This window comes from Pseudophryne corroboree, chromosome 1, assembly GCF_028390025.1.
Source record: "Pseudophryne corroboree isolate aPseCor3 chromosome 1, aPseCor3.hap2, whole genome shotgun sequence".
NCBI lineage: Eukaryota > Metazoa > Chordata > Amphibia > Anura > Myobatrachidae > Pseudophryne > Pseudophryne corroboree.
The window spans coordinates 364003166-364027266 of NC_086444.1; the positions used below are offsets into that span (position 1 = coordinate 364003166).

General features: G+C 44.9%; 1 protein-coding gene across 8 annotated transcripts in view; it reads right to left on the reverse strand.

Annotated features, from left to right (window-relative positions):
- Positions 1–24101, reverse strand: part of IGLL1 (immunoglobulin lambda like polypeptide 1) — a 687880-nt gene that overhangs the window by 538335 nt on the left and 125444 nt on the right. Inside the window, exons 1-2 of one of the 8 annotated variants that reach the window (XM_063912975.1) lie at positions 23103–23172; positions 22622–22927 (exon numbers count right to left, since the gene is read on the reverse strand). The exons of 5 other annotated variants lie outside the window; for them this stretch is intronic. In XM_063912975.1, the coding sequence (XP_063769045.1) occupies positions 22622–22927; positions 23103–23148 (352 nt within the window). In that variant the 5' untranslated portion in view covers positions 23149–23172. Of the gene's footprint in view, positions 1–11944; positions 12275–22621; positions 22928–23102; positions 23178–24101 lie in introns of those variants that run through there. 2 more of the 8 variants (XM_063912976.1, XM_063912977.1) reach the window with 2 other exon arrangements.

The following is a 24101-nucleotide window of genomic DNA, read 5'->3' on the forward strand; positions in this document are numbered from 1 at the left end:
ATGACATTACATACATAGAAGGTGATAGGGTAACAAAATAAACACAAAGTGAACAGAGAAGCCCAAAGGCTAAGAAACTGGGTGTCTCCCTAGTATTAGGAATGCTCAGATGGAAAGAAGCGAGATGTTGTGATTTAATACGTAGAGAACCCGAAATGCTGTTGCTAAGGGCAACAGCAAAACCCTAAAGGGTTACCAACGGGTGTGGCAGTAAACTCCTTGGTCAGAGATGGAATAATAGACACAAGGAGAGTCTCCACAATCCTAGTCCTCACTTGCAGTGCACTGGTTCAGCTTACTGCCACTAAACTGATACCTGAACACCTTGCACAGTGAGAAAGGATTTTGGCAGGCAAGTCTGAGAATACAGCCGCAAACTTGCTAGGTTCACAGAGTAGCAAAAGAACCCCAGCAGGTTAAACGACTGACTCCAGTCTTACTGCTAGGTCTGGATTGGCAGAGTGTAATACCAAATCCCAAGGCCTATTTGCAGTAAGCAACAAACAAATACAAAGTTTACACAGTACTAGCTAGCTTTCAGGAACTGACTAACCAACAAAGATTCAGCAGCATCTGCCTAACCTGAGAAGAGGGTTTATATTGCAGGTGCTGTCCACGCCCCACTCAGACCTCACAGACTGTGAGCACAAAAACCAGCACCGGATCCCCTGCCGTGCACAGAGCCTGTAACCACTGCACAGCAAAAGACCCGAACCGGAGTATCAGCTACGCTCAGGTTACTCCGCTAGCACTTGTCTCCCGGTTGCCATGACGACGTGGCAGCACAGAGCAGGAGACCCTAACAGGGTGACAAAGTGCCCAAAGAATATATCCACCTGGACTCCTTCTGTAGCAATATCCTATCTCGGTTCCCACCCCGTAAGGTACTGGGAACATGATCAATGAGGATAGCCCTAATACTAGCGACGTTGTGGTTAGCTACTAGACAATGTCGTGCAAAAGGCTGATCACTAGAGCCCTTTTCATGCGCTTTTTTAATGGCACTACGATGTAGCGCCATACGTTCCCGAAACTGCCGAATAGTTTTGCCTACACATGCAAGACCACAAGGGCAAGTCAACAGGTATACCACATGTGTAGTAGTACATGTCAAACGATGTTTGATCTTCATTTTCTTACCCATTAAAGGATGATTAAAGGTGACTCCCGTGATCAGCGTGTTGCACGTGACACATCCCAAACACCTGAAACAGCCTGTTTTTAATCTCTGAAAATGGGACTCCTGATTCTTAGTTAGGTTAGTAACATCTAACTTAATTACATAGTCTCCTATATTTCTACCTCTAGTGTGGCTAGGTAATAAGGTGGTATCGGCCAAGGAGAACAAGGCCATATCGATTTGCACAATTGGCCATAACTGTTTGGCTTTTCTAACTGTCCTCTCTGTAGCTGTAGTGTATTTGTTAACCCAGGGAAGGTTCTTTTGTGCAGACTCAGCATGTCTAGCACTTGGGCATAATGTCTGTTCTCTAGTCATGTTTAGAACCCGTGCTTTGGATATCTCTTATTCCCTCATGGAATATCCCCGTTCAGCAAATTTCATAAGCATCCTATCCATGGCTATTATGGTCTCCTCTGGGTCAGTGGTAATACATCGGACCCGCAAGAATTGCGAAAAAGACAATCCCTTACGTAATGAAATTGGGTGAAAACTCTGATGGTTTAATAATGTGTTTCTATCGGTGGATTTAACATATATCGATGTGGCAAACGTATTGTCTTTAAGTGTAATTGTCACATTGAGGTAGTTAATGGTAATATCGTCCACCACATACGTAAATTGGACCTCATTCTGCATGTTATTAGGATTGTCCTAGAGAGCCACAAGCTGCTCCCTAGGGCCCTGCCACAGGACCAATAAATCATCTATATACTGTTTGTAATAAACCACATTCAGGGATATCTCAGGGTCCAGATGAAACATCTTCATCTCAACCTGGTGAATAAATGCACTGGCGTATGATGGGGCCACTGCTGACCCCATCGCACATCCAGCTAGTTGCAACAGGAATCCACCATTGAACACAAAATAATTTTTCTTCAACACCCTATCCAAAAGTGACAAAAAAAGGAAACCTCTGGCCCCGTTAAGTAGTATTATTCTCAATAAGCAGCCTCACAGCCTCCATACTTGCATCATGGGAGACGCAGGTATACAGGCTTGTGAAGTCTGCACTACATAACTGTAGCCCATCTGGTAGGGGTCCGATCATCTGTAGTTGGAGTAACAGTGACATAGTGTCCTTAATGTAAGAGGACAAGGTTTGTATACAGGGGTTTAAGTAAACATCCAGATAGATTGATACAGGATGATACAGGGACCCTCTGGCCGACACTATAGGTCAACCAGGAGGGTCGACCATGGTTTTATGAACCTTAGGCACAGTGTAAAACAATGGTGCTTTAGGAAAATCTGCAGTGAGTGCTTGAACAACCTGTGGAGAAATGACACCCTGCTCCTTAGCATTAGCAAGTAACAAATCCAACTCATTTTTATATTCTTTGGTGGGGTCTTTGTTAAGTCGCTTATACACTTTGGAGTCACTAAGCTGGCGTGTATACTCCTTGACATAATCACCCAAGTCCTGAATGACTATAGACCCCCCCCCCCCCCCCCTTATCCGCTTTACGGATAACTATATCAGTCCTTTGAGACAATTCCTTCAACGTAGCCATTTCTTGCTTCATCATATTAGGATGTATGGAATTTGTTACTTCCTGACTGCCTTCCCATTCCAGCATTCATGTAAAGGTACGGATAGATGGATTCAAACTGGGAGGATCGAATTGAGAACAAGGGACTACACTCTGTAGCTGAGGAGGAATGGTAGATGTGATAGACTCTTTTTCGCGGCTGTTAAAATACTCCTTTCTCTTTAAAGTCCTATTAAGCCTACACACCTCCACCTTCCATTCAAGCGGATCAGGATCTAATTCCCCACTCGTGTTTTGGTTTTGGGTTGGTTTTGCCAAAACCACCCTTTTGTGTTGTGGTTTTGGTTTTGGATCTGGATGATTTTTGAAAAAAACATAAAAACAGCTAAAGTCACAGAATTTGGGGGTAATTTTGATCCTACAGTATTATTAACCTCAATAACATTAATTTCCACTCATTTTCAGTCAATTTTGACCACCTAATACCTCACAATATTGTTCAACCAACATAGGCCAAAGCCTGGCTGGCTAAACTAAGCAACAGAGCAGCGGCACAAACACACGACAGTTATTTCTGTTTAAAAATTAGTAATGTATTAGGAATAACCAATCAAACTAATAGAAAACAATCCAACACAGAAATTTCATCAGAATCGTGTGTACAATATCATTGCTCTGAAGTAGTTACCAAACAGCAAATAAAAAAAAAACCTAAACCATGTGTAAAACAGCAACAGTGGACATTGATGCCCCCTACACAAGTGCACATGCCCCCAGCACATGCCTATTCTCAGTGCCCAGTCTGTACCTCCCTCCTGGGGGCCCTGGGTCACTGATGACTGGCACCCTGTGCCCTTGTAAAACCTCAATCAGCCATTTTGTCGAGCAGCTCCCCAAAGTCTCCCTAATCACAAAAAAAAAAAACATTCTGTACCTGCGTAGGACAGTGCGGAATACTTTGAGACACACAGTTAAATATTGACCAGGTTACAGTGCTGGTCGGATACAGTAAGGGTCAGACACAGTGCAGGTTGGATACAAAGCAGGTCGGGTACAATGCAGGTTACAGTGTGGGTCAGATACAGTGCAGGTGGATACAAGGCAAGTCGGATACATAGTAACATAGTAACTAAGGTTGAAAAAAGACAATTGTCCATCGAGTTCAACCTATTTGTGGTCTCCTATGCAGTCTTATAGGACTAGTTATTTTTATGATAGGACTAGTTATATTAACTATAATGCGTGCCTACGCACCATAACCCTGAATATCTTTATCCAATAGGAATTTATCTAACCCATTCTTAAAGGTGTTGACTGAGTCCGCTGTTACTACTCTCTCAGGCAGGGAGATCCAAACACGTATTGTCCTTACTGTGAAAAAACCTTTTCGCCTCAATGTGCGGAAACTCCTCTCATCTAACCTAAGTGAGTGACCACGTGTCCTCTGTGCTGATCTTATAGAAAACAGGTCCCTCCCGAGCTCTGTGTATTGACCCCTTATATGTTTGTAGATGTTGATCATGTCCCCTCTTAGGCTCCTCTTTTCCAATGTAAACATGCCTAGCCTTGCAAGAATTTCCTCATATTCCATCGTCTCCATGCCCTTGATTAGTTTGGTCGCCCGACTCTGAACCTTTTCTAGCTCCAGGATATCCTTTTTGTAATATGGTGCCCAAAATGGCACACAGTATTCAAGATGTGGCCTCACTAGTGATTTATATAATGGGAGTATAATACTCTCGTCCCTTGCATCAATTCCCCGTTTTTTGCATGCTAATATCTTATTAGCCTTCTTTGCTGCACTCCTGCTTTGGGTACTGCTGCTTAATTTGTTATCTATGTGAACGCCTAAGTCTTTTTCCAGTACAGAATCCCCTAGTATTACCCCATTTAGTATGTAGGTGTAATTTCTGGTCTTGGCCCCACAGTGCTTTACCTTACAGTGTAGATGGAATGCATTGTGGTTTGTATATAGTGCAGATCGCACACAATGCAAGTCGGATACAGTGCAGGTCGGAGTGCGGGTTGGATATAGTGCGCGTTGGCTACAGCGCAATGTCGGATAAAGTTTAAGATACAGTACGGGTCAGATACAGTGCAGGTCAGAGTGTGGGTTGGATACAGTGTGTGGGTTGGATACAGTGTAGGCTACAGTGCAGGTTGGATACAGTGTGTTGCATACAGTGAGGGTTGGCTACAGTGCAAGGTCAGATACAGTGCGCGTCGGATACAGTGCGAGATAAAGTGCAGGTCAGATACAGTATGGGTCGCGTACATTGTGAGTTGTATATATTGTGGGTCATATACAGCGTGGGCCGGATAAAGTGCAGGCTACAGTGCGGATCAGATACAGTGTGGGTTGGATACAGCGCAGGTCAGACTCAGTGTGGGTTGGACACAGTACAGGTCAAGCACAGTGTTGGTTGGATATAGGGCGGGTCGAATACAATGCAGTTTGGTTGCAGTGTAGGTCGGATACAGCACGGGTTTCAGTGCAGGTCAAATACAATGTGGGTCGGATACAGTGTTGTTCAGATACAGCATGGGTTACAGTGCAGGTCGGATATAGCATGGGTTTCAGTGCAGGTCAAATACAATGTGGGTCGGATACAGTGTTGGTCAGATACAGCATGGGTTACAGTGCAGGTCAGATACAGTGCAGGTTAGATACACCAATAGTGCACTTACTGTGAGGGTCCTCAGTGCGGGGTTGTCAGCTGTGTTTTCAGTGTGGTGGTGCCAGCAGTGTCGGCACTGCAGGAATGCCTGCAGTGTCGGCAATTGCAGGAGTGCTGGAGGTGTCCTCAGTGCAGGAGTGCTGGCAGTGTAGTACAGGGGTGCCGGTAGTGTCGGCAAAGAGGGAGTCCCGGAGTTGTCCTCAGTACAGAAGTGCTGGCAGAGTCCTCATTGCAGGTGTGCCAGCAGTGTTGGCAATGCGGGAGTGCTGGAGGTGTCCTCAGTGCAGGAAATCAGGGGTGCCAGCAGTGTCGGCAGTGTGGGAGTGTTGGAAGTGTCCTCGGTGCAGGGGTGCCTGCAGTGTCTGCAGTGTGGGAGGTGTCTTCAGTGCAGGACTGCTGGCAGTGTCTCCAGTGCAGGGTGCCGGCAGTGTCAGTAGCGTGGGAGTGCTGACAGTGCAGGGGTGTTGGCAGTGTTGGCAATGCGGGAGTACCGGAGGTGTCCTCAGTGCAGGAGTGCTGGCAGAGTCCTCAGTGCAGGGGTGCCGGCAGTGTCAGCAATGCGGGAGTGCTGGAGGTGTCCTCAGTGCAGGAGTTCAGGGGTGTGGCAGTGTCGGAATGCCGGACGTGTCCTCAGTGCAGGAGTGCCAGCAGTGTCGGCAATGCGGGAGTGCTGGAGGTATCCTCGGTGCAGGAGTTCAGGGATGCGGTAGTGTTGGCAGTGTGGGAGTGCCGGAAGTGTCCTCAGTGTCCTCAGTGCAGGGGTGATGGCAGTGTCGGCAATGCGGTAGTGCTGGAAGTGTCCTCAGTGCAGGAGTTCAGGGGTGCCGGCAGTTTCAGCAGTATGGGAGTGTTGGAAGTGTCCTCAGTGCAGGGGTGCCGGCAGTGTCAGCAGTGTGGGAGTGTCGGCAGTGCGGGCGGCGGTGTCAGCAGTGCGGTCGGAGGTGTCGGTAGTGCGGGTGGCGGTGGCGGCAGTGCGGAAGGCGCTATTAGCGCTGTGGGGTCATCCATCTTGGGGCCATTGTAGCCTATGGGGAAACATTGATTGGCTGAGAGCCGTGACAGACAGCTCTCTCAGCCAATCAGGGGCCTTCCATAGGTTACTATGGAGACCAGCGTCCGAGGCAAAACCTCAGGATCTAACAGTGGAATCCTTAGGTTTTGCCTCGATTGGGGATCCGGGGCAGGCAGGGACATCCGAGCTGTGGCTCGGATGGCCCGGATCTCCTAGGTTCGGGGGAGGGGGGTCAGTTCTCAGAACCCGCTCATCTCTACATAGGACAGTCCTTTAGCTAATGTCGATATTCCAGGTCTGTGAGGGGAGTGGATGATAAATTGAAAACCAGGTCCTTCAGGGTCGAGGAGGTCTTTAAACATTTGATCCTCTGGTTCTGGCTCGACCGCCGCGTCCTCTGCCACGGCCTGGAGCTGGAGTGCGATTGGAGTGGGTTTGAACTCCCTGCAGGAGTTGGCCTAAAGGGAGCTGGCCATCTTATGTGGGGGTCATCCCAATAGCGTGTTTGGAATCACTAGCTGATGTGCTGGTGCCCTGCTGTTGCTCTCTACGTCGGCGTGTTTGTTGTCGACGGTTAGGATATCTCTGGTCCTGGAGCGGACAAGTACTTCCTAACCATGGGTAGACTTGCCGCTGTTCGTAGTCCCTCTGTACCGCTTTAAGTTTATCCTTTTTAAAGCGAACCAGATCTTGATGGTATTGCTCCATCTGGCCACTTAGCTTAAGGATCCAATTAGTGAGTATCTGAGGTAAGGCTCAATTTATGCTCCACTTCAAAGGCCTGTAGTTGTTCTTTAATAACATTGGAGGTGTATCGGCTTAATAGGACTTTGCGTTTATGCACCAGGTTGAGACGAAAATGTTTCATCTGGACCCTGAGGTATCCCTGAATGTGGTTTATTACAAACGGTATATAGATGATCTATTGGTCCTGTGGCAGGGCCCTAGGGAGCAGCTTGTGGCTCTCTGGGACAATCATAATAACATGCAAAATGAGGTCCAATTTCCGTATGTGGTGGATGACATTACCATTAACTACCTCGATGTGACAATTACACTTAAAGACAATACTTTGGCCACATCGATATATGTTAAATCCACCGATAGTAACACATTATTAAACCATCAGAGTTTTCACCCAATTTCATTATAAGGGATTGCCTTTTTCGCAATTCTTGCTGGTCCGACGTATTACCTCTGACCCAGAGGAGACCATAATAGCCATGGATAGGATGCTTATGAAATTTGCTGAACGGGGATATCCCATGAGGGAATTAGAGATATCCAAAGCACAGGTTCTAAACATGACTAGAGAACAGGCATTGGGGGTCATTCCGAGTTGTTCACTCGCTAGCTGCTTTTAGCAGCATTGCACACGCTAGGCCGCCGCCCTCTGGGAGTGTATCTTAGCTTAGCAGAATTGTGAACGAAAGAGTAGCAGAATTGCTACTAAAAAATTCATGCAGTTTCTGAGTAGCTCCAGACCTACTCCTAGATTACGATCACCTCAGTCCGTTTAGTTCCTGGTTTGACGTCACAAACGTGCCCTGCGTTCGGCCAGCCACTCCCCTGTTTCTCCAGCCACTCCTGCGTTTTGGCCTGACACGCCTGTGTTTTTTAGCACACTCCCGGAAAACGGTCAGTTTCCGCCCAGAAACACCCACTACCTGTCAATCACTCACTGATCAGCAGAGCGACTGAAAAGCGTCGCTCGGACCTGTGTAAAATTGCATAGTTTTGTGTGAAATTACTTAGCGCGTGCGCCCTGCGGCCCATACGCATGCGCAGAATCGCCCATTTTTAGCCTGATCGCTATTCTGCTAAAAACGGCAAAGAGCGATCAACTCGGAATGACCACCATTATGCCCAAGTGCTAGACATGCTGAGTCTGCACAAAATAAACTTTTCTGGGTTAACAAATACACTACAGCTACAGAGAGGACAGTTAGAAAAGCCAAACAGTTATGGCCAATTGTGCAAACCGATATGGCCTTGTCCTCCTTGGCCGATACCACCTTATTACCTAGCCACACTAGAGGTAGAAATATAGGAGACTATGTAATTAAGTTAGATGTTACTAACCTAACTAAGAATCAGGAGTCCCATTTTCTGAGATTAAAAACAGGCTGTTTCAGGTGTTTGGGATATGCCACGTGCAACACGCTGATCACGGGAGTCACCTTTAATCACCCCTTAACGGGTAAGAAAATGAAGATCAAGCATTGTTTGACATGTACTACCACACATACCTGTTGACTTGCCCTTGTGGTCTTGCATATGTAGGCAAGACTATTCAGCAGTTTCAAGAACGTATGGCGCTACATCGTAGTGCCATTAAAAAGTGCATGAAAAGGGCTCTAGTGATCAGCCTTTTGCACGACATTGTCTAGTAGCTAACCACAACGTCGCTAGTATTAGGGCTTTCCTCATTGATCATGTTCTCAGTACCTTACAGGGTGGGAACCGAGATAGGATATTGCTACAGAAGGAGTCCAGGTGGATATATTCTTTGGTCACTTTGTCACCCAGGGGTCTTAATGAGAACCTTGGTCTACAATGGTTTCTGTAAAGTGTTCTGGTTCCTTAATTCCTGTCTCTTTTTCCTTTCCCATAAATTCCCTTTATCATCATCTTGTATCATTGGGTAGCATTAATTGATTACTATATTGAAAAGCATATTCATGATCATAGTTAATATTGAAAATTGGCAACTAATGGTTCCATAGGTAAACATTAGCAGCCTGGTTGATGTTCATTTCTACTTTGTTTTGAGACCAATATTGGTGACAGTATCATATTCACGAATGTGTTAGAGTTATGTTAAGTCATGGCATAATCAATGAACGTCCTCCTTCGGTACCTCTATGTGTTTATCATATATGCACCAATGTTTTTTTGTTTTTCTGTTTTACTTATCAGCTCCCATTTAACTCCGGCTGGTTGCTATGGGAACCCCCCTGTAACGCGGCGCACCGTGACATCAGAGGAAGGCGATGCGGAAGTGTGGCTGGATGGACTGGCGGACGGTCGCGCCGTGGAGCAGGTGAGTAGGGTTTGCTTTAATGTCTATCTCTGTTGTCTATAAATGTCTGTTTGTTTGACACATGTGGCTTGTCTGGCCCTGAGGACGGAGTCTAATCCCCAAAACATGTTGGCCCAATAAACCAACTTTTTACTGCACATTCGCGTTAGTCTGCCTTGAGTGCCGCCGCTACTTCACTGCACTGTACTGTGGAACTTGTTTCACTGGGAGCCGTTGTTTTGGAAGTGGGGAGTGCCGGGCTCATCTGCCATTTTTATATATATATATATATATATATATATATATAAAACGAGCAAAACAGACTGCGGCACTCAGAGACTTAATGCAAAAATCTTAGTATATTAAAAATAAAACCTGATATCCAACGTTTTGGGGTTGGCACACCCCTTTGTCAAGGAGAAACAGCAATGAAGTGAATAAGAGAAAACTTACCTAAATACCCGGAAGAAGCCCACCAAGTGAAAAGCGCCGCTCTGGGATCCATTCCCTGAGCCCTGGTCCGGCGCGCACCATACGCGTCATTGATGACAAGAGGTCGGGTTGTCAGGGAAATCAAGACGCCTGGCGCTCCTGTCAGCTAGCGTTGAGTAGACAAAACAGTGTAATAACTAAAGTACCTGTGCTTGGAAACCCGGAGATCAAAAGAGGGGTCATGCAGTGGAAACATATATTGAGAGACCCTGCACGCCAGGCATGGACCTGATGGTAATTGTATTAAAGGCAACAGCATGTAACCAGTGAAAAAGTGTACGGGAACCGTGTCACTGTGTAACGGACCCGTTGATAAGGCATTAGTGCTCTTTGAAGGACGGGTATAGTCCAACGGTAGTGATATGCACTGAACTCGAGTCAAAAAAGTGCCTGCCATGTCATAATAGCACACAGCAGATGTGAGCACCAGCGAGAGCTGGCTAAAGCATGTAGGTAAAAATGATAATGGTAAAAGTGAAAATAAAAATGGAAATAAAAATCCACCACATGAGGTAAGTGGCTGGAAACTTAAGTGAAGAAACATACCGACATAGGGGGTGATATAAAAATGAATGGAACAAAAATAATTAACTAATGTCAGTGTGGTGACATGTGATCGGTGCTGGATACTGATTATGAATGCTGGTGCCTCACTGCACTGGCGGCAGGGAATCTCTTGCAGGAAATGTCAGATGGAAGACTCATGCAAAGTATAAGAAGATAGAATAGTCATAAACTGTAACATTTAAAGAAATATGACACATCCCTTCTGGGGAAAGTCAATGGGCACCATGATAGCGGGGGAGGGTCTGGTCTAGAAATGGAGCACATTCACAAAAAGACATTCCACGGCATAATCTCATTAAGGCCGTGGGGGTTAATGGTATTCAATCGGTAGATCCACCTAGCTTCTAGCTTCAACAGGAGTCCGTCCCTGTCACCCCCTCTACCGTTCTTGGTATATATACTGTATATATGTTTTATTCATTTTATTTTATGTTTTCATTTTTTGGGGGGCGGGCACGCTAAATTATTGCCTTGCCCCGGGTGCCGGAAATCCTAGATTTGGCCCTGATAATGCTTTGCCTCTTAGAATCATATCATTATCAGCAGACCTCGGACACCGCACCCAGCTCTACAGTCTTCTCCTCTGTACAGTATCTCTCGTTTTCTAACCTTTCCAAAAAGTAACTCCTGGTTCTGATGCTGGCTTACAGTGTCAGACTGGGGCAGATAGGGCCCACCGGGGGAATGCAGTGGTAGGGGCCCATGTTTAGGGGTGTGGCCTGCCACCTCATTGGTTTGATTAACCATTAGGGAGTGCAACGTCTGGGCCTCTTCATAAAGATATACAGTAAATTCATATGCTACATCCATGATAATGTACCAAATTAATAACAGATTAATAACAGCAGTGCACTGTAGAAAATACACCATAGTACAATATAAGGTAACATATGTATGATGTATAATTCAAGAGCACAGTCTAGAACCTGATCCTTAGAGCAGGAGGTGGGTCCCCAGGCAGTGAGGCCTACAGGTGGTTTCCCCTGTACCCCTGTGGGACAGTTCAAGCATGCTGGCTTGTCTCTGTATTGGAGTGTAACATTTCCACCTAGTGGCAGACTCCTAAATTGCAATATTCATTGGCTCCTATGGAGCCAGCACTTTTCCCACATGTAGTTTGCACAAATTGAAGATACAACATTACTGTCATTTATAATAAAATCAGCAATGTTTCTTGGAAGATTTATGTCTACAATAAAAATAAAAATAAATCCCCTATTCCTATGGTAGGCAGACTTATGCTCCAGAGCATGTGGAGTATGAAAAGATGCAAGATCTATCTGTCTTATTTTCAATGCATTAGTCCCTTAAGCCTCATAGAGGAAATTAGCATATTGGCATAATCATACTTGTATAATTATCAGGATATGATAATGTAGCAATGCTAAAGCAGAGTATAATGTTATTATACAAAACAAGTAAGCCATACAGAAGTGACTAGAGGAAACATTAGCAGGATATTTTTGCTTGGGTGTCTCATAACTGCTTAACCACAGTGAGGTGTTGTTGCACTGTTAAACCACAGCATGCAATAGTAAGTTGCTTCGTCCTCAGCCTGCACCGCAGAGATGGTCAGATAGGCATAATTACCAGATTTAGAACCAGAGAATCGATCTGGAATTCCTTCGGAACGTACAGTGGTATCATATATTAAGAGTATAGGCGTCTTATTGGGTTTCTGTTGGAACCAATATGGGTAGTTTCCATCTACTATAGTGCCTGTGTTTAAATGGCAGGATAACGTGACCTTTTGATTCAGGGATGCACTGATCATGGTCTCCTGGGTCACCACATACTGCGCACAGCAACCTAGAGGAGAGAGAAACAAATCATTAATAATTGCTGTAAAAATGTTATATTTTACTATGATAAAAGCTTTTTTGTACAAAGTTTTTGTAGCATATAACTTAATACTTCTTTCATATTCAATATTATTAGGTGTAAATCCTTTTTTGTTGATTGTATACACTTTCTCATAATGCTTTCCCCCAACATTTCTTACGTGTGCAAAACACAACAAGGACAACGTGGAGAACAGTCCAGGACATAGTGCAGATCTTCTAATAAAACATACAGAGTGCTTCCTTATATGTTCTTCACATCAGAGGAACTTCCCTTGGTATGCAAATCATTTCTCATGTTATTGGTTAACTTGTGGTTTGTGGAGTAATAAAAATAAATAATTCTGAATTAGAGTTATTTAATGTGCCTTTTAAATTTGTTTTCAATTCTGACCTAAAACACTGGAGGTCATTTACCAAGCTCAGAATGGCAGCTTCACAGATTAAAGACTGCTTTTGACCCACCATGCACTTTCTTTGTTTTTTTTTTTGGCACAAATGCACACACATCATGCTGGGGAGCATAGGTTATAGAGCAATTTTCAGGCTGAGATGCACTTCTTTACCATTAGGTATTTTTTCCAATGTGGTACTACAGTGAATCAAGAAAGAAAAAGATGAAAAGGAGAGAGTTACACTTTTTTTCTTTCAACTTCCTCTCCAAACTATGAGAAAAATACTGTACATGTAAAAGGTTTTTACATACAGTACAATTTGGGAATCTGCATGCCTCAACTCAGCCTACCGTCCACATGCTAAAAAGTGGCAAATTGGTCCCAGCAGCCTTTGTAGCCTGTGTACCAGTGACATGTGGGCAGGGGAGGCAGAGCCTCACCTGCCATACTCCAGTACACTCCACGGTTTTGACTATAAAAATAATAAGAATAATACAAAGTAGATATTTATAACGTATAAATATCATCTTAGTATTATTGTAATCATTGTTATAGTCAAACATCACCACCAAATCATATATGTGGTGTGTGCAAATGTGGCAGTAATATTAGCCAGTGCCTCCCCAGCCATTAACCTCACCACATCTCACTGCTGTGGGCTACATTATGCAAAAAATACCATGAAGGGAATCCTCTGGATCCCTCCCCATCACTCCATGCTGGCACATGTACGGTTAATAGTCCACGCATGCACGGTAGCTGATGATCACATCAGCAATCCCTATACCTCAATACGAATTTGATAAATAAGGTGATTTATAATTTGCTGCAATAAGATATGGTAATTATTATGTCTAAAACCCAATAATTAATATGGCAGCAACTGATTAAACTAAATTCTTACACTTGTTGGTAAAAAAGTATGATGTTTCTACAAAAATATTGATGTTTAGTAGGCAGGACAGCATTATAGGGAACAAAGGGAATACCAGCGCCAGAGCCAGAGTGCAGCTGCCTTAGCTGCGATCCGATGCTGGAAAATCGGAGAGCAGGGAGGGTGGGCCAGCCTACAGTTAACCCCTCCCAAGAGCCATGCTCTGCAGCAATATAGTGCATGGCACAGCCCGTCTGCTCTGTCTGTCTCTGCATGGCCCCACTTCTTTCTCACTCTCAGCTGTAGCCTTAGTAGGACCTACCTGACAGTCAGCTGCTTACTGAGCACTTCTGTCTGGCTGCTACAGGAGAGAGACAGACTCAACAGAAAAGATCCCAACAGTTAAGGTAGAGTATGGGGGATAGATATATTTTATGTAAGGTAATTCTAATGTTTTCAATTATTCAGGAGCATAAGTGGACACATGGGTAGCACTTTTGTATGATGGCATTATATGATCCTTGAGCAAAAAGCACCTACTGTAGATATACTAAACTGAGCAAATAATGCAAGACAAAGCAAGCACATTAATGAGTTGAAGCAGTTCTACAAAGAAGAAAATCTTCAAGCCAAAATGATGTTCTGACTAATGAGCATGGAAGCATTTTATGTTAGGAATTGCTGTTATGTAGATGCCTCCAGTTATTTTTTATTATTATTATTATTATTATTATTATTATTATCCTTTATTTATATGGTGACACAAGGGATCCACAGCGCCCATTACACAGTACATAATCAAATGACCAAACAAGAAAACAGCACTTACAGTTCAAGACAACATAGGATATGGATATGTACGGAAAACCAGGGGTTAGGTGCCATCAAAGGGAGTATGGAGTATGGATAGTGTAAGTAAGAAAAGAAAAGGCACACGAGGAAAGAAGGCCCTGCTCTTGAGAGCTTACAATCTAAAAGGTGAGGGGCTGACAGAACAGGGTGACACAGAAGGGGTAGACAGTGAGCATAGACAAGAGGGTTAGGAGGAGAGTTGGCTGGGTTTGGTGAAGAAGTGGGTCTTGAGAGCCCATTTGAAATTTTGTAGAGAGGTGGAGAGTCGGATAGGGAGAGGTAGAGAATTCCAGACATAGGGAGCAGCACATGCAAAATCCTGTAGGTAGGAATTGGAGAAGGTAATCAGTTGGCAGGTGAGACCGCATTCATTAGCAGAGCGAAGAGGATGGGTGGGAATGTAAAGAGAGATAAGGTCAGAGCTGTAAGAGGAAGAAGAGTGGGTGAGGGCTTTGTAGGTAAGTGTGAGAAGCTTGAATTGGATTCTGAATGAGAAGGGTAGCCAGTTAAGGTCCTGCAAGAGAGGGGAGGTGGATATAGTACGTTTGGTGAGGATGATGAGACGGGCAGTAGCATTGAGGATAGATTTGAGTGAAGAGAGGCGTTTTTCAGGGAGGCCAGATAGGAGGAGATTACAGAAGTCCAAATTAGAGATGATCAGTGAGTGGATGAGGGTCTTAGTAGCATCCTGGGTAAGAAAGGGTCTGATCCTGGAGATGTTTTTGAGATGGAAATGGCAGGTTTGTGAGAGGTGCTGAATGTGTGATTTGAAGGAGAAGGAGGAGTCAAGGATTACTCCAAGATAGCGCACTTGGGGGCTAGAGGAGTAAGTAGTACCATCAGTGGATAATGAAATTGTGGGGTGAGGTTATGCAGGAGGGAGGGAAGATGATCAGCTCAATCTTAGACATGTTAAGTTTAAGAAATCACTGGGACATCCAGGAAGAGATAGCAGAGAGATAGTTGGAGATACGAGTGAGGAGAGCAGGGGAGAGGTCAGGGAAGGAAAGGTAGATTTGAGTATCGGGAACGCAGAGATGATATTGTAAGTCAAAAGAACTAATGAGCTAACCTAATGAGTAGAGAGAGAAAAGGAGAGGCCCAAAAATAGAACCTTCGGGGACACCTACTGGTAGAGAAAGTGGGGGGTAGATGGAGTCATGAGAGGAGACAGAGAAGGAACGGTCAGAAAGGTAGGAGGACAGCCAAGAGAGAGCAGTATTATGCAGACCAAGGGAATAAAGGATTTGCAGGATGAGAGGGTGGTCCACAGTGTCAAAAGCAGCAGAGAGGTCAAGGAGACTAAGCAGAGAGTAGTGGCCCTTGGATTTAGCCGCAAGGAGGTCATTGCAATTTTCGTGAGGGCAGTTTCAGTGGAGTGCAGAGGCTGGAAACCAGACTGGAAAGGGTCAATCAGTGAGTGGGAGGAAAGAAAGCCAGTTAGGCTGTTGTAGACAATACGCTCAAGGAGTTTGGAGGCAAAAGTGAGGAGAGAGATGGGTCAGTAGTAGGTGAGAGTGGTTGGATCAAGGGTGGGTTTTTTAAGAATAGGGGAAACAAGTGCATGCTTGAAGGCAGAGGGGACAGTGCCTGATGAGAGTGAGAAATTGAGTAGATGGGCAAAATGGGAACAGGCAGAAAAAGAGAGGAAGTAGAGAAGGCAGGAGGGAATATGGTCAAGTGGGGAGTTGGAGGGGGTGAGGACCAGATGAGGACCATGACTTCCTCTCCATACAGATACAGGGAAGAAAGATGTCAGAGTTTGTAGGAGGGAAGGGGAGGGGGGGGGTCAGGAAATGGAGGAGAGGGGTTACTCAGATTAGGTGGGATGTTATGTCCTGATGAATGGAGTCAATTTTGGTTGTGAAGTAGGTAGCAAAGTCACGAGCAGAGTGTGAAGAGGGGAGTTGAGGTGGGGGTGGGCAGAGGAGTGAGTTGACAGTGGCAAAGAGGCACCGGGAGTTTGAGGATTCAGAGAAGATGGGGTTTTTTGAAGTAAGATTGTTTTGAGGGGGAAAGGGCAGCAAAGTAGGATGAGAGCATACATTTGTAGTGGAGGAAGTCGGCCTTAGAGCGTGATTTCCTCCACTGTCGCTTAGCGGAACAGATGGAGCCTCCATAATCTTGGCTGTTTCTCCGCCTAAATTGAGGTTTAGTCGCCCATAGGCGATAGCTTAAGTTGCTGAGTTTAATCACGGACAGGCGTGTTGAGGCACGACTACATACTCAGCATGAAATACACATCTCCATCACTGGGTGGCTAATGCTTTACTAATCCAGTACTTTTGATCGAATAGCGGAGGATTGATCTACAAGCTCTGGCAAATGGTCAGTGACGACTGTAATGTTAATAGACAGTCCTGTACTGCATACTGTACACACAGATGGTGACCAATATTCAGACGGAGAGAGTAAAAAAAAATAGTTTATACAGATGCAAACAAACATGTTAAACCACTTGTGAATTGCTGTGTTACTGCATGTGAGCGTCCAAGTCCCGTAGACAAAACAATAAAGTAAAAATTTAAATAGTGTAGGCAGACGCAACTAATGTGTGAAAGGAATAATGTAGTTCATTAACTTTAAAGTATGTACAGTGCACTGTATGTTTTGTACAATATGAGCGCCCAAGTCCCCTAATGGCATAAATGAACACCAATGGGAAGGAATCGCTGCTTGCAGTACTTTTACACATGCGCTTGTGTATCTTCCATGAAGTGACGTGGGCAAGTGGTGAGGGCTACTGCCTCCCATATACAGAGTCCTGGGTTTGATTCCCAAAGTGTGAATGTATTTTTTTTCCCTGACACTCACTTTATTAATTGTTTTTTCTTTGTAATCCATTGTAATACATTCAATAGAAGTCGCCACACAGGTTTCACATAAATCAGGATAAACCTGCAGGCGCATCTGATTCCACTATCTAAAATACACAGCGGTAATGAGGACCAGTAGACATATCAATAAATATAAATTAGTGTATCCTGACGCAATTAACTGTTCGAGCAACACAGTACTGTAGATCTTCAGTGATAAAGAATCTGTGTTGTACTTTATGAGAAGGGATCACTGCTACTGTACCATTTACACACCTTCAGCATTGCCTTGTAGTCTGAAAAACCTATGTCGTTACTCACTCCATGGCTGAGGGATTCCACGGGGCAAGGGATAGATAACGGGTGGCAGCCATTGTGTCAACTTTCTATGCGATTGAGTCCGGTGTATTGCATACAGTACCATCCAACTGTACCTTTTTGGCAGGTACAGTACCTTTTTTTATGGTCTGCACCTGCCAAAAATAGCTTTGTACCGATTTTTGACTGTCCAAATAAACATTTAACTATAGGAAAGGGGGGTGGCCACACCAAATTTTTAAACATGTGACCACGACCCCTTTCCTAATTTGAACTGGTTTTCATGTGTAAAATGTTGGAGGGTATGGTACAGTATCGTATTGTGCATAGAGCTCGCCTATCCCTATCAACCCTGTGTATTTTAGCTAGGGTATTCAGACACTCCTTCAGCTTTGCCCAGTAGCCTGCAAAATGTGTGCCATCGCTCACTCCATAGCTGAGGGTTTCCATGGGGCAAGGGATAATGGGCGACAGCCATTTTGTCAACTTGCTATGTGATCAAGGCTGGTGTATCGTAATGTGCAGTATTTTAGCTAGGGTATTGTGACGCTCCTTCAGCATTGCCCTGTAGCCTGCAAAAGCCTATGCCATTGCTCACTCCATAGCTGAGCGCTGCGACGAGGTGGGGGGTCACGGACAGTGGCCATTTTGTCAACTTGCTATGCGATCGAGTCCAGTGTATCGTAATCTGCATAGAGCTCGTTTAAACCTATCGCCCCTGTGTATTTTAGCTAGGGTATTCAGACACTCTTTCAGCATTGCCCTGCAACTTACAGGGCCTATGCAGTCGCTGGTTCGATAGCTGAGGGCTTCCACGAGGCAAGGGGTCACGGGTTGTAGCCATTTCAATCGAGTCTGGCCTGCTACAAAATTGTATGTGTAAAGTACGGTGCATAGAACCTTATCCTCGTAGCCGCTGTGTATTTTATAGTAGATACGCTCCTGCAGCTTTGCCCTGCTTTATGTAAAACTTGTGTGTACACTTCTATTGAATGTGAAAGTATAGTACAGTACAATAGATATAAAAATATTTTTTTTTTATAAAGTGTCAGGAAAAAATTTACATGTATTCGCACTTTGGGAATCGAACCTGGGACTCTAAGCATGGGAAGCATCACACTTCACCACTCGGACATGTCACCGAGTGACAGATGCATAAGCCCATTGGTTTTGATTATGCCGTAATGGCTACGGGATTTGGACGCTAACATATCCCTAACATCAATAGACCACACTGTACCTGTAACACGTTCGTTTGCGTCTGTATACACTACTGGTTTTATTTGTTGATTTCTCTGCGGGACTTGGATGCTCACATATTCCTGACGTCAGTAGACTATACTGTGGCTTTATCACATTCATTTGCGTCTGTATAAACTATACTACTGTATTTACGTCTGTACACTGTAATATACTGTATGACATACTGTAGCATATTGTAGCGTAATGAGATGCTCCAGTAAAGTAGTTCTTACTATGTATGTCAGTATTGTATTTTAATGGAGACCACACGCATGCGCAATGGTTATTTTAAAAAGTGACATCTGGTGGATGATCACAGGTATTACATTTAAAGGTAACGCCAAATGCCCTGTGCGCCTCCCTACTACTAGGAGCGCCTACCTACGACTAGGTGCGCCTCCTTGCACCCAGGCATGCATCGTATGCCCGATAGTGACTAATGCCTCAGCCAGCTAAGATAATGGAGGCTCCATCTGTATGTGAGTATTTTTGCAGATATCTGGTGCATTTGATGTGCCAGGGTTGAGGTGTCGATCTGCGAGGGTGAATAGTGGTCGGTGGGGTGAGAGTCAAGAGTAGAGGTAAGGGATGCATTTTATAGGGAAGTAGCTTGTTCAGGGCAGGAGAGAGAGAGAATAGGAGAGAGGAGTGAGTCAACCAGGGATGATAGGGAAGTGGTGTTAATAGCCTCAATGTTAGTAATGGTAGTCTTTGGAGGTAGAGATGGAGAAGCAGAGAGAGATAGGTTAAAAGTGAGCAGGTGATGGTCAGAGAGTGGGAGCAGGGAGTTGGAGAAATCAGAAAGATCACAATGGTGAGTGAAGACCAGATCCAGTGAGCTCCCATTCACATGGGAGGGGGAGGAGATCCACTTGGAGAAACCAAGTGAAAAGGTGAGGTTAAGGAGTTTAGAGGTGATTTTCTGGGGTTATCTATATGGATGTTGAAATCACTTTGGATAATGTCACGAGAGAGGAAGTGAGGAAGCCAGGAAGCAAAGTTGTCAAGGAATTTGGAGGGCATGCAGGGGAGCCAGTAAATGACAGCTACTCGTATAGCATGGACCTCAAATGTATAGAATGTAAGTTATGGTTCTGTAAGCGGAGAAGTCAGGAGGGAATAGGGTCAAGTGGGGAGATGGAGGGGGGTGATGACCGGTTGGAATGTGGAAGGGGGTGAGGACAGGTTGGAAGAGGCGTATAGCATGGACCTCAAATGTAGAGAATGTAAGGGATGGTTCTGTAAGTGAAGAAGGCGGGAGGGAATACGGTCCCTGGGGGTATGAGTTGATATTAGTAGCTAGAGGGAAGTAGGAGTCCACCAGCACCACCGTGGCAACCACCAGGTCGGAGAGGGGGGGGGGGGGGGCTCATGAGACCTCCAGCTAGAAAGAGCAGCGGGAGAAACTGTGTCAGAGGGGGTAATCCAGGTTTCAGTGATGGCTGGGAGATGCAAGGAATTGGAGATGAAAAGATTATGGGTGGGGACCAGTTTATTACAGACAGATCTGGCATTCCAGAGGGCACAGGAATGATGGAAAGCGTCTGGGGGAGTGATGTGAATGAGATTATCAGGGTTGCTGTAGCAATGAGGTGAGATGGATTTAGAAGTTACAATTTATAGGCTAATTCCTGGCCACGGAGGTCTCCATAGGTTGTATGTAAGCATCACATCAAGGTTGCACTGGCCCACATGTGTACAGGGGAAATCTCCAGTGGGCCCTACTGCTTGAGGGCCCCACCCCCTCCTCTAGGTGTCAGTTTCTTGGATGAGCAGGATCATGGATAAACTGTATGTGGATGGTAAAAGTTGCATCATTGCCATAGGCTGTTCACTGCAGGATCATGGATAAACTTGGGTGCTTGGTGTGTTTCTATGGAGACTACACTATGATTAGCTCTCCTGACAATAACCGTGGGGGGTCCTGCCACTCCCCTGTCCTCTCCTTTATAAAGGGCCCTGTTCTTTGCATTTCCTCTCTAACAGTTCACCAAGTCCCTCTGTGGTGGCTGGCTACTCTCCTTCTAATGACTGCAACAGAACTTAAGCTTGGTCCCCTACAACTGCATTCTCTGGTGGTCCCTTCATGTCCCAGTCTGACACTGCACCACATGACAGGCTGAAATACTAGACTGGTATGGAGGTCCACCCCAGTGCTTTCAAGCCCCTAAGTCAGTTACATTGTGATAAAGGATTGTGATGGGGATGGGTTTCCTCCCATAATAATGCCGAAATACAGGAAATGTTGAAGGGTTCACCAGCTTCCTTCGAGCTGTATTTATGGAAATATTTAATCAAACTAAATGCATAGAGCGGAGTATGTGTTTTTATTAGATACAGATGCAATTAATACAAAATGGAAGTACAGTAACTTGGGTCTATATTACTCAAAAGAGGCAAACACAGTAAAAATTTATTTATTCAAGCATATGTAGGGCCGGATGTAATGGATTACGAGATGTCCAGAGCTCCGAGACTCTGGTTGAACTCGTATGTTTTTTTAAAGTAGAAAATGTCTACAAGGTAAAACAAACCTTGTAAATGTTTGCTGCTTTAAAAAAACGTAGGAGTTCGGCCGGAGACTCAGAGCACCAGCCGTTTCGCTATCCATTACATCCGGCCTGTAGTGTTGTCACATCTCGGGTTTGCAACCATATCGGCATATGTAAATCGAATTGGAAGTGAGGGGTTATCAGATGCATATGATAGACTTTTCTTATGTAGCAAATGTGCACGGCTTGCCACCAGTCATCATCATGATTTGTGTGCACTTGCCCTATACTAGTGGGAAAGGATGTGCATCCAAGCAACTGTCTCCAGGCTTCCCTGGTCCACAGCACGAATGCACCATCAGTGAATTTTGCCTATGTGAGAATGTCTCAACACAGCCCAGTTCCACCTCTACGGTTGTAAGTGTAGAAACGAATGAAATGCATACAACTCTGCATTTACTGCACTTGCGTGCACTATAGTCTGAGCATGTGCAGAGCAAATTCATGCAATATACGCTTTATAAATATGTATACCGCCACATAGTAATCACCCACTATATACTGGGGTAAATTTACTAAGGTGGGAGGTTTTTTTTTTTTTTTAGAAATGGTGATGTTGCCCATAGCAACCAATCAGATTCTATCTATCATCTTCTAGAAGCAGCTAGGTAAATGTTAAGTAGACTCTGATTGGTTGCTATGAGCAACATCACCAGTTCTAAAAAACTCACGCCTTAGTAAATTTACCCCATTGTTTGGTGTGATATTACAATAGCTTAACAACAACCAGGGAACATTCTCATAGTGGGTGTAGTATGTTATGCCGGTGCTTGGGATCCCGGCACCGGGATCCCGAGCACCGGCATGCAGGCAGCGGGGTGAGCGCAAAAGAGCCCCTTGCGGGCTCACAGCGCTCGCCATGCTGCAGGCACGGCGGTGCGCTACGCACACCACGCTATTTATTCTCCCTCCAGGAGTGTCGTGGACACCCCAAGAGGGAGAATAGTTGTCGGTATGCCGGCTGTTGGAATTCCGGCATCAGTAGGGTGAGCGCCGGGATCCCAATAGCTGGCATATCAAATGCCTCCCCTCATAGCTAGTCTCCATTCCCAGGTGCTTGGAAGTTGTAAAACTGCTTTAAGCTTCAAATACGAGACCAGCTTATTGTCACAATCATACTACAGAAGTATTTAATAAATATTAAAAATTATCATGATGACAATATATAAATGCTAAAGCACAGCATAATTTTATTATGCAAAATAAGTAAGCTGTGCTGAAGTGACTACAGGAAACGTTAGTAGTATATTTTTGTCGGATCTCTCAAAGCACCTTAACCACAGTGAGCTACACCACTAAACCACAGCAGACAAGAATAAGTTGCCTCATCCTCAGCCTGCGCCGCAGAGATGGTCAGATAGGCATAATTACCGGATTTGGAACCAGAAAATCGATCTGGAATTTCTGTGGGACGTGCATTGGTATTATATATTAAGCACTTAGCTGTCTGATTAGGTTTCTGTTGGAACCAATATGGGTAGTTTTCATCTACTATAGTGCCCGTATTTAAATGGCAGGATAACGTGACTCTTTCATTCAGGGATGCACTGATCATGGTCTCCTGGGTCAGCACATACTGCGCACAGCAACCTAGAGGAGAGAGAAACAAATCATTAAGAATTACTATGTTAACTGCCTGTTTTACTTATTTTTTTTTTATAAGTATAGCCTAATCTCTTTTGTATATACAACATTAAATGCTTTAATACATCTATTGTTGTTTGCATAATCTCTACGTTAATGCTTTTCGCTCAGTATTTCTTACGTGTGCAAAATACCACAAGGACAACGTGGAGGGGAGTCCAAGACATAGTGCAAATCTTTCATTGAAACATACAAAGTGCTTCCTTAAATGTTCTTCACATCAGAGGGACGTTCATTGTTATGCAAATCAGTTCTTGAGTTATTGGTTTTGTGGTTTGGGGAGCGATAAACAAAGAGAAGCCTCAATTGTAAATTTATTTAATGAACCTTTTAACTTTGTTTGCAATTCTTACTTTAAACACTAGAGGTTATTTACGAAGCTCAAATCAGCAGCTTCACAGAGTAAATACTTGTGACCCACAGTGCATATAGAGGGCTATTGCTGCAATGTACCAATTATCGGTACTTTGCGCATGTGCGGGACCCGTTCTCGATGTTGGAAGGACAGCAACAGATTGTCAGTGAGTGACAGTCTGCTGATGTTAGTGGGACGCAGAGAGGGGCGGCAAAGGGCTCCATTTGTGAAAATGAAGGCATGTCACCGCTGTTTAGTGGGAGAGAAGAAGCCAGGGATATTTCCTGGCCTCTGCGACAGGGGGTTTGCGCATCCCCATAGTAAGTCAGTGATTCAATACTGGGACACAGGATGTATTGCTACTGCAGCAGGAGGCATCTGCTTGTACTAGACTCCTCCTGCTGCATTACCATACAGCATTATCAGTGCTGCTTCCAATGAAGGCTGGCTGTCACACCTGAGGATGGCTGTCACACCTGAGGGTTGGGGTTGGTTTGGACAGGAGTTTGTGGATGGAGCTGACACAGAGGGAATATCAATGAATTGAGGAGGTTTTAACAAGGTATGGTGCATGCAGGGCCACCATCAAGGGGGTGCCCTGTGTACAGTTGTCCCGGGCCCGGCCACTCTGACAGAGTGGAGGGCCCGGGCTGCACACACAGCCAGCCGTGGATATTCCCGGCGGCAGCCGCCGCTGCAGACAGTGAGTCACAGTGACTCACTGTCTACAGCAGTGGTGGCCAGCAAGCGGCTCGATCCGCTCCC